Source organism: Arachis duranensis, chromosome 3 (genome assembly GCF_000817695.3).
Source record: "Arachis duranensis cultivar V14167 chromosome 3, aradu.V14167.gnm2.J7QH, whole genome shotgun sequence".
NCBI classification, from domain to species: Eukaryota; Viridiplantae; Streptophyta; class Magnoliopsida; order Fabales; family Fabaceae; genus Arachis; species Arachis duranensis.
In genome coordinates this window covers 31,153,145-31,164,655 of record NC_029774.3, presented here as the reverse complement: position 1 = coordinate 31,164,655, position 11,511 = coordinate 31,153,145, and the positions used below count along the sequence as shown (strand labels likewise).

General features: G+C 34.9%; 1 protein-coding gene across 2 annotated transcripts; it reads left to right on the top strand.

Annotated features, from left to right (window-relative positions):
- The first annotated feature begins 246 nt into the window (after positions 1-246).
- LOC107478515 (uncharacterized) lies at positions 247-4,867 on the top strand. Of its 2 annotated transcripts, none has more exons than XM_016098646.3 (7): positions 247-631; positions 1,343-1,426; positions 2,145-2,285; positions 2,840-2,905; positions 3,145-3,312; positions 3,862-4,191; positions 4,332-4,867. In XM_016098646.3, the coding sequence occupies exons 1-7, from the start codon at positions 335-337 to the stop codon at positions 4,443-4,445; spliced, it is 1,200 nt and encodes a 399-aa protein (XP_015954132.1). In that variant the 5' UTR covers positions 247-334; the 3' UTR covers positions 4,446-4,867. The 2 variants fall into 2 exon arrangements, with proteins under 2 accessions (XP_015954132.1, XP_015954134.1); XM_016098648.3 differs by having other exon boundaries at positions 482-631; positions 1,356-1,426.
- The last annotated feature ends 6,644 nt before the right edge of the window (positions 4,868-11,511 follow it).

The window sequence follows — 11,511 nt, the reverse complement described above, 5'->3', positions numbered from 1 at the left end:
GATGATCAGAAATTATTATAGAATTTGAATCTTTTAAAGTTTGAGTTTTACTTTAGAGAGTAAATTGTAATTTCTCACTATTTATTTCATAGGTAGGACAAAAAATAAATATGAAAGAAAAACTATTCAAAATAAAATCACACTTTATTCAAACAAATTCATTATTATATTGTGAAAGACTATAATTGTAAAATTAGAATATGGAAGACTACATTAGGTAGTCTCGTGGGTATCAGGACCACTATAGGGATATATTCAAAGTGGTCATGGAATACTTTGTCCGGCCTAAGCTTAGATAGGCGATTTCTCCACCATCAGTTACCTTTGCAAGGAAATGATGAAGGCATGGCATTTCCTCAAGCATCTGAACTGCACACCCGCCGCCGCCTCCCTGTCTCTTCACCTCCTACGCTCATCCTCTTTTTCTCTCAGTCGTTACTCCCCATCGCTTTTCTTTCTCTCTGTCCACACCACCGCTAGTGACCACTGGCCAGCACGTGGCCAAGTGAAAAATGGACATGCAAATTTTTCCACAGCTTCTTCTTCTCTGGCAGTTCATTCAATGGCTTCACCTGTTCCTGTACCTGCAAATTATGTTTCAGTTCTAGTTCGATGTCATAAGGACAATTCAGTAAGCTTTGTTCCTTTTTCTTTCTTATCTCTTTTCAGCATTTTGCTTGTTCTGAAAACTATACCGAGCCACACTAAGCTTGTTCGACCCTGAACCGGTTAAATTTGCTTTCAATAATTTCTATTTCGATTATTATTTATTTATTTATTTTTTATTTAAACATACTCCAGCTTTTGTGCGCGCCTGTGTGTGTGGATATATTTTCTAGTTCAATCGTGATTTTTTGCGGTTCAGAAATAAACTCATTTGATTAAACCAACTGAATCAACAGCTACCAGCTCAGTTTTTAAAAGATTAGTTTATCTTTAACCATTGTATTGCTGCATTTTCCCTCCCTAATTCAGTTACTCTGTAAATTGAAGAGCTAAATCAGTTGAGAACTTTTCAGGTGACCATGTCCTGAAATTGGTGTTTCATGGCTCATCCTATACCTTATTAGTGATTGTAGTGTTTGGAAATCTGATTCAGTTTTTGTTTGTTTAGTCTGAGTTTTAGCCTAGTATTTGTAATATTGATGCTATTAGGATTTAGGTGCGTTTTGTTATTTAGTTAGTATTCATGATTGTTTGACACTTATTTAAGAGTCTTCTATGTGGAAAGAGGTATCAATAAGAGACTCATAAGACATTTAGCTACATTCGGAATCATATTATAGCATAAGAACTTTGTTATGCTGCCTAATTGTTTGACCATTTTCTTTATGCTGACAAGGATATGCTTGCAGAAGCTCTTTTAAGCTTTGGTGCAAGTTCTGTTACTATGAATGAAGATGATGTCTGTTCAGATACTGATGAGGTATGCTGTTACTGGAATCTTTTACAGTTATTTTATTTTCTGAAACAGAGTGTTCTTATAAAGGTTTATAATGCTTTTCGTTTTATCAATTTCATTTTGCTGGTTTTGTTAATTATTCATGACAAGGCACAAGGACATTGTTTGATCCCACTTAGTGGGATAAGGCTCTATTGTTATTGTTATTTGTGTTAATTTTAAACACAGATATTTATGATCGCATGCCAATGAATCAAACTTAGGTAGCCTATCACATTCCTTTTTCAGTTATGCAAGCTCTTTATGAATATCATGTTATTGACTAAATCAATTTGAGCTTGAGGTTTAAGCACATCTTCATTGATAAATTACATTGTTGTTCAGGAAGAGAATCTGTCCATGTACTATTGCTGCACTTTGCCACTTGGTTTAGTAGCATCATTTTTGGTGTATTATGTGCATGAATAATGCACCCAAGAAGAAAAACAAAAGAAGAAAGGAATAAGTTTATCTAATCCTGCGTGTTCCATATATATAAATTTCAGTCTTTATCACTAGACTGCTGCTCATACGATTACATATTTAATCATTCTCCCTGTATCAGGAATAAGTTTTCCATTCTTTATGATATCTATTTGACGTTTGACTGTATATTTGACAAACACCACTTTATGGTTAAAAGTTGTGGTTTTAAGGCACTCATTTTATGTGAACTGTTTCAAACACTTCTAAAACTCTGCAGATTTGTGTTAGTTCCATTTTTCTTGAAGGTGAGGATATAAATATGAGCATTTCACATGCTGCTGATTCTATTGGTTTGAAAGAGATACCAAGATATGAAGTTAAAATTATTGAGGAGGATGACTGGATGAAAGGAGCTCAGGTCAGTTTGCTTCTTTTCTAGATCAATATCATGAAGTTGTTCTTGTGTTGCTTTAGAAGATTGATCTAATATTCTACGCAACTTCCTTGCTATTGAAGTTCTGCATTATTTTGCTATATTCACATTTCTTCAGCCATCTAGTCTCTGTTCTATGATATTTGGCAAAGTTTTTCATGAGAAAAATGTCTTGGTATGCCTTTCACTCGAAGGCAGAGTAGCTGAAATTTTTGGGTGTTTCTTCTAGCGTTTCTGTCAAATCAATTTTGGAAGGGCACGAGTGAAAATCAGACAGGTTCATCTTTTATGAACTAGAAATCGAGTCAATGAGGCAATGATGCTCTTTATGAAATTGAGTTAGTCCCGAGTTCTAGCTGTGAAATTCTAACTGCTAATTGTTTGGTTTCTGTTTAATAGCTATTAAATTTACTGCATTCTTTACTTAGCATTCTTATTTGGAGAATGATGTTAACTGATAACTTATTCATATTATGGAAAACTGTCAGTGCGAGAATTTGTTACTGGAAATAAACTTACAAATTTTTCAATCCTTTCAGGAATCATTTCATCCAGTTGAAGTTACTGAAGGCCTATGGGTGGTGCCCAAGTGGATTACTCCACCTGTACGCATATCTCACACTTATTTTTTTGTCACAGTTTATCTTTCCTTTTCATTACAGATAATATGTTGCTAAACTTCCTATAGTTGGTAATTATACATTGCAAATCTATTTAAGTATTGAATTTTTTGCATCTTGTTTGAATACCATTTTTAACTTTGACCATTTTTCTTCTTGTTTTCCCCTCATCCTTTTTGTCTGAGAACTGTATATTCTAATGAGCAATCTTGAATCTTACACAGGATATTCAAGCAATGAATATAATTCTTAATCCTGGACTAGCCTTTGGAACTGGGGACCATCCGACTACCAAATTATGTCTATTACTCCTACATGACTGTATAAAAGGAGGAGAACACATCTTGGACTATGGCACTGGCACTGGAATTCTAGCAATTGCAGCTCTAAAGGTATTTTATTGATGATCTGCATATGTTAAGAACTTAAAGTAAAATGAAAAAGCTATTTGGAACTGGGATACCTACTCCGGTTTCAGTTAGCTAGAATGCCTTTGCTGTACAGTAGAGTTCATTTTCATTCTTACTTTGTTTCCTTGAACATCTGTGTGTGGAAAGCTAAATATTATAACCGTCTCAATCATATTCACATATTTTAACTGTCTTTTTTTGGTTAATTTTTTGTGGTAGCTTCGACGTAAGATTTCTTTTTTTTTTTCATAGCATTGATTAGAAAATACTTGGGTTATCAAATTAGTGAAAACTTTCAGGAGTTAATTGACAGAACATATGTCAGATATGAATTTTCAGAGACATTTTGATATGACATGTTCTGTACTTATTGGGCCTTATATAGGGTTTAGGGTTTAATTATCAAGTTAGTATAGAAGAGCATATTAGAGATGTAATAGAATCAGTTGAGAAATTAATCAAATGCTAGTTCAGGAAAGCAATTCTAAACCTTCTGCAGTTTCATATTCACCAATAATAGACCTTTTGCAGTTTGGTGCTGCCTTTGCCGTTGGAGTCGATATAGATTCACAAGCAATTGCATCAGCATCTGAAAATGCTACTCTGAATAACATCGGACCAGACAAGCTGCAACTGCATTTGATTGCAAGCCAAACTTCTTCATCCTGCAGGGATGACTGGCCATCTAGAGTTGTCGAGGGAGAAAATGCTTTCGAGATAGACAGAGTCACTCACAAGGATAAATATGATGTGGTCATCGCAAACATACTTTTAAATCCTCTGTTAAATCTTGCTGATCAAATTATCTTTTCTGCAAAGCCTGGAGCAATTATTGGTCTCTCTGGAATCTTAAGTGAACAGGTAGTTTAATAAATTCTCATTATCCATTTTCTTTATTTGGAATGCAGCCATCTCTTTGCTGCCAAATGCAGATTCTTGTTGGTGCAACTGCTTCGAATCACATTCTCCTCCTAAATTCATCTCCTTTGTTCCTTATGCAGGTCCAGAACATATTACAAAAATATTCACTATTCTTAGAAGGCATAGATGTGTCGAAAATGGATGACTGGGCCTGTGTGAGTGGCAGAAAAAGAAAGAATATAGATATCTGCTGATTCGTTGCTGTAGATGCTTGGTTTGGAGGTTTAACCTTTCTCATCCAATCATTCTTTGCCGTTTTAATGCCACCCAGAATGTTTTACAAGAAGCGGCTTTGAACCTGCCACTGCTAGCTGCTATTGACATTCTCTTTTAAATTATCAATGCTGCTATGTGTTTGGTTGTAAATGTTTATTTGGGAAGCAGAAATTAGAATCAGAAGTGTAGCTAGGCAGAATCCCTGCCTTAATGACTTTTAGGTCTTATAAAAAATCTGCATGTGTCCTTTTGAACTTATATTTCTAAATTTGAGAGAAATGTACATTGTCCCAAACATTTAAATCCAGCTACAAATGGCCTTAATATTGATGGGAGAAAGAGAGTTGTACCGCGCTTGAAGAAATAGATCGATTTTCTTTTTCATTTCCTTTTATACTCATTTTAATCTCTTCCCCTCTCGTGGTTTCTTGGGTGTCCACCATCCTCATGTTTGCGAATAATTTCTATTAGTCTAGCATTCTTTCTTTTCGAGTTCTCTTCTTTTTTGCCTTTTTCTTTAAAGTATAATATTATAGAGTCAAAAGGCTTTAATGGCAGGTCATAAAAAACCCGAAAAAGGTAAACCATAATAAAGGAGATGTTTTGTTTCATAATGAACCAAAGATCTCCTTGAGACTCGTGGCTCGTGGGCAACGGTTGAGTTGCTTCTATTGATTTTGATTTCAAAGTCACTGGTTTAATTCGTAAAATAGCTGTTAAACTTTTATCTTAGGCTATTGCGTACAATCCTTTATCGAATTCTATGCCGGATGCTTTGCCCTTTGGTAATTCATCATGAATTTTTATTAAATATATCAATGAATTACCTGAGGCAGTGCTGCGCCTAATGTATTTGTCATCAATCTCCTTCCCTTATTTGATTTATGTGATATCACGAAAACGATAAGATACAGAATACGTAATTAGACGAATTTTAAAAAAATATTTAAAATATTTTTTATTTTAATAAATAATTATATTATTTCTGAACTCATTTCAAGAATACAAATTAAAAATAAGGTTGGACATGTTGACATATGATGATATTTAGGTGTGTCCAAGTGTGTCTCGAGAAGAATTTTTTATTTTTTATTAAGACACGATTGGACATAGCAGGCACGCGTGCCGAACGAGTGTTGATGAGTGTCCAAGTGTGTCTAACAAAGAATTTTTTATTTTTTTATTAAGACACGATTGGACACAGCGGACACGCGTGCCGGACGAGTAAGGACTTATTTGATCTGAGTTCTATTTAAGGGTTTGCCGCTGGCCAATGGGTAAGGACTTATTTGTCATTGATCTGAATTCCATTTAAGTTCTATCCGCAGGCATCCAACTCGAACTAACCCGGTCGAGTAGAGTTGATTGCGGAGCTGGTTTTCGTGCGGGTCGGGTCTCAAGTCTCAACTCTACCCGACCAACACGCACTTTATATATGTATATGTTATATACTTATATAAAAGAATAAATGACCATTTGTACTCATGAAAAATGAAAACGCTGACATATGTACCCGAAACTAAACTTGTATCCACGCAAGAAGCCCTCCGTGTGACAAAAGTACCCTGTCTTTGGAGGGTTGGAGTGCCACGTAGGGTACTTTTGTCACACGAAGAGCATCTTGCATGGGTGTTAAACCAAGGACCTCTCACTTGGTACAAAAAAAAATTTAACCACTGAACCAAGATCATCAATTGATGACTTAACACGTCTTTTTTATATAAAAGCCAGTTCTATTTTAGTGATATATAAATATAAAATTATATCAAATGGAATGCTCATAGACTTACATTAATTTTATTTGTATTTGTGTTAATTTTAGTAAAAACTTTTATATAAAATTGAACATTCGATGTTTTATGTTGTTTATGGGATGATTGTGTTATTTGTGAGATAGTTGTATTGTTTGTATTGAATTTTTAATTTGCACGTTCATCAAGTTATATACTAATATTGCATCTTTTGGTAATCCGTGAGTAGAGTTGGATATCCACGAGTTGAGAACGGATAGAGTTAGAGTTGAGATTTACTCAACCCACGAGTAGAACAAGGTTTAATTTATGTAAAAAATTCAACTCGCAGTTAAGATTAAAGTTGGATCAAAACCATATCCTACCCTATCCATTATCACCCCTACCAATGAGTTGCTGCAAGTATAAGGCGAAATTCAAATTTTTAATAATTGTTTAGTAAACTAATCACTAGACAAACCTAACTTGATTAAAATATTCGGATGTGCTTTTTTTTTTTAATCAAATGAATACAATAACGTTGAACCTTGGGCATGCCTTTGTTGCTTTCCAGTTATAGTTATAGTGCAGAACATAAAGATTAGCATTGTTAAGATTCTATTTCTCAATGCGTTTGTTTTACTAACAGCTGGTATTACAGGAGCATAAGTTGTCATCATTGTCTTCACTTATGTCTATTCCTTCTACTACACTCCTTTCTTTACTAATTCTTCCTATGCTAATCTTATACCAACTTCAGATCTTAAGCCTCCTTTTGATGATTCTGTTTCAATCTTTGAACCTACTTTTGTTGAATCATTAGTTAGTTTGACACTAGAAGCAACCACTATTGTTAAGCAACCTATGTAGAAACACTTACAAGTCCAATTTGGTTAAGAAACAAACCTTAGTGTTAGCTCTATACCGCAAATTGGATTTTGATAATTAATAAATAGTAAATATAAGCTAAAATTTCCAATAATTCATTGCTACTGGTTTTCTCAATTCTAAAGTATTAAGGAATGTTTCTCTGAGTAATTATTGCAAACAAGGAATGAATAAGTGAAGAGTATTTGCAAATTTAAAGAATTAATATTATTAATACTACTATTAATATTAATTAAGAATTGAAAAATTATAAATTGTTTGTTGATTATTCAAATAAGAGATAAATACTAAATCAGTATCTAAAAGATTTAGGTGTTGATAAAATGATACCCAATAGATATTTTTGACAAAATAGTCTCTAAAAAAAATTAAAATTTGACAAGCGTACTTCTAAATTCGTCGGAGTACATTTTTTATGAAAACGATGCTGAGGTGGCCACCATGTTTTTGATAACATGGAAACTTTGGTAATGTACATACTTAGGTTGAATTTTGATTAATTAACCAAATCCAACTTAAAAAATCCCCAAATCATTTTATGTTTGTCCTAATTTCTCAACTAGATTTACAAAACTATCCTTATTACTAGTTACTATGACTAACTCTCTTATTTTTCACTTAAGAGTTAAACTCAAAGGGTACATAAAGAGTGAGAGACGTTGTTGTGAAAGTCGCTCTTGGTGGCAAGGAGAACGAATAATCGACATGAGAGCCATTATCCATTATTGAGCTTCGAGTGCAAGGGATTGCAAGGGATATCATCATGAGTCCGTTGTCTAGTGTGGACGACCTTATGCAAAGGTAGGTTTTGCTTCATTCCATAGTTTTATGTACATTGCCTCTCGTATTGAACGAGGAGTGATAGTTTTGGTAATTCACCATATTTGTTGCTTGTTTTTTTTTTCCCTTATAATGTTGCTATAGACGTTAAGGATGTAAATTGGTGCAGTATTTTACAACCCACAAACTAACCGGCAAGTGCACCAGGTCGTATCAAATAATACCTTACGTGAGGATCGATTCCACGAGGATTGATGGACTAAGCAACAATAGTTAAGTGATTGGCTTAGTTAGACACACAAAAAAGAGTGTTTTGGTATTCAAAGAGCATTAAATAGTAAATTAAGAATTTCAGAAAGCGAGCAACAATGAGTTAAAAATAAAATATTGGAGAAAACAGTTAAGGCTTCAGAGTTATCTATTTTTCTGGATTAACTTTTCTTACTAACTAATTTAATTATGCAGGATTTAATTTATGGCAAACTGTATATGACTAGACCCTAATTTCTTAGACCTTCCTAGTCTCCTCAAAAATTCATTAACTGCCAATTCCTTGGACAATTAATTCCAATTAGAGGGTGATAATCAATTTCTAGTTTATATGCCACAAAAACTCTAATTACCCAAGAAATAAAAGGATTATATATCACATATCCTGTTAAATTCAGATAATTAAAATTTAGAAAAATTTATTTTCAAGCTATTGTTCAAGTATAAAGCTTTTTCAAGTTATACAAGAACTCAATTAGAAAAAGGGTCATACTTCCGTTCCACCCAAATTCATAAAATAAAGAGCAAAAACAATTCTTAAATTATAAATACATGCATAAATTAAAATAGAAAAAGTAATAAAATTAATCCATACAAATAGACAGAGCTCCTAACCTTAACAATGAAGGATTAGTTGCTCATAGTTCAGAGAAGAAAACTAAGATTCTGGTAAAATATACAGCGTTTCCATCTGATGGCATCTAAATTCCTATTTATAACTAATCCTAATAAATTTAAAATCTAATTATCTAAAATAAAAAATAATATCTTTTCCTAAAAATAAGATTTGAATTTAAATTCGAATTAATTAACAAGTCTTCAACTGATGGGTGGGGACCACTTGTTTTATCCATTATGCAGCTTCTAATCTGTGTTTTCTGGGCTGGAAACTGGGTCAAAACAGCCCAGAAATTGCCCCTATCGTTTTTTTGCGTTTTCTGCACATGGTGCATGTCACGCGTACGCGTTAGTCACGCGTATGCATCAATAGCCTTTTTCGCGAGTCACGCGGACACGTCGCTAAGCAAATCTTCAAATCACGCGTACGCGTCAGTCACGTGCACGCGTCGCCATGGATACTTCCAGATCACGCGCACGCATGCGCGTCGCTCCTCGCAGCCATCTCCTTTGATTCTTGTGCTGCAGAAACTCCATCAAATTCAGCCGAATGCTACCTAAAATAAATAAAATTGCACAAAACTCAAAATAGCATCTATAGTGGCTAAAATATATTTAATTCTTAATTAAACTCAACAAATTAGATGCAAATTCACTAGGAAAAGACAGGAAAGATGCTCACGCATCACAATACCAAACTTAAAATGTTGCTTGTCCTCAAGCAACCAAAACTAATATAGGCTTAGGATGTGAATTTGCATGAGAATGAGAGTTCGATTAAGCTCATGTCTCTTTTTATAGTGGTGTTTTATAACTGTAATCCTGGATAGGTTTGGCATCTCACTCTCCTTTGAATCAGGAGGATGTCATTGTCATTCGAAATTAGAATCCGGATAATATTATAAATTCTCTGATCTTTATATTTCAGTTTAATCCTTGAACACAGTAAAATTTAGTTTAATTTATTTTTCTTTGGTGCTTTGCACCTTGAGCCTAGCCGTGACTTTAAATATTTTATCTCAAGGATTACTTGACACAAAAACACCACAAGCACTTAACTGGGGGACTCTCTTTGAGTCCTAATTTTTCTTTCAGTTACTCCCAGACAGTGGTGCTCAAAGCCTTTGGCATACTCTGTTAAACGCACTTGGTCTCGACTCTAAGTGTCTGTCTCAAGGATTATTTGACACAATCACACCACAAGCATATGACTAGGGAAACAACTCTTTGAGCTTTTAATCATGTCTGACCTCCCTAGTCATTGATGCTCAGAGCCTTGGACCTTGCTTTTATTATTTATTTATTTATTTATTTATTCTTTTGTTGTTTCTTTTGCTTCAAAGATTAAATTTTTGTTTATTTCAGAGAAGTCATAATAATTCTCTAAATTTCTGTTACATCAACATTCTTTGATTCAAATTTAAATATGCACTGTTCATATCATGCATTCAGAATTACAATTAATACCACCACATTTAAGTAAATAAGACTACTCTTAAAATTAACTCAATTTCTCATGCAATATATCACTTTTGTATTTTTTTTATTTGACTTCAAGCTCAGTGAGTAATACATGAGACATCTTTTTCAGAATTAAAGCAATTAAGAGAAAACTAAGCTAGACCTAGAATTCTCACTAATAAAGGATCATACAACAAACAAAGCAAAATAGCAAAAAATCGGAACATAACATAGAAAAAGAGGGGAGGAATAAAAAATGAAAGGAACTCAACCACCTTAGTTATCCCAGCGGTCGCTTTATTCTTCAGGTTGTACTCCTCAGTGAAGATGATTTGCCTCCCTTTTGTGCCAGAAAACCCATAAACGCCGCGTCAACACCGAACTTAAAGGTTTCCTTGTTCTCAAGCAAAGAAGAACTGAAAATAAAAACAAATAGTGAAAGGAAAGAAAAATATAAAGATAAAAGAACAAGAGAGAATTAGGAGTAGGAGAGAGAGAAAGAAAAGTGAAAACTGTGCGGTGAAGGCGACGCGTACACGTGCAGCACGCGTACGCGTGGGTCGCGAATTTTCTTAATGACGCGTTAGCGTCAGGCACGTGTTCACGTGCCATGGGTTTTGTGCGATTTGCGCGAAGCCGGCCATGCGCACACACAACTCTTTGTTCGCGTGGCTTGGGAACCAATAATTTCATACGACGTGTTCACATCATGCACGCGCACGCGTGGAGAACCATTTTTGCAAATGACGTGCATGCATCAGGGACGCGTACGCGTGAGTAAATTTGTGCCTCTGCCCAAACAATCATTTACGTCGGTTATGCAGGTCACGCGTACGCGTCAATGACACGTACGCGTGGATGGCGATAATTGCAAACGACGCACACGTGTGTGGTACACGTACGCGCGGTCATGTTTGTGTGCCAAGCATGGGTCCAGCGCCACTTCCGCGCAACTCTCTGTGAAATTTTGTTTTTCACGCACACATGATTGTCGTGTTCGCGTCAGCGACGCTTGCATGTCGTGTGCTCTTCTCTTTTTTTTATTTACTTGAGGTGTTCGGTTCCTGGAATAACATAGCTGCATAATCAGAGAAACAGTAAAAACTCAATAAAAATCAAATAAAAAAAGGAAAACTACTACTATGAAAAATAGCTAAGGATACGAATTTATCGGGTTGCCTCCCGACAAGCGCTTCTTTAACGTCACTAGCTTGACGTTTAGCTCCTCTAAGGAGGAGGATCATAGGGGGCTCAGCTCTTCACCCCTTACTTTGAACTTCTTTTCTGTGTCTTCATA

Excerpts from the sequence above, each read along its gene's own strand:
- LOC107478515 (XM_016098646.3), top strand. The coding sequence starts at position 335 with ATGATGAAGGCATGGCATTTCCTCAAGCATCTGAACTGCACACCCGCC. Across the intron at positions 3,313-3,861 it reads TAGCAATTGCAGCTCTAAAG|TTTGGTGCTGCCTTTGCCGT; the intron begins GTATTTTATTGA and ends GACCTTTTGCAG. Across the intron at positions 4,192-4,331 it reads CTGGAATCTTAAGTGAACAG|GTCCAGAACATATTACAAAA; the intron begins GTAGTTTAATAA and ends TTCCTTATGCAG.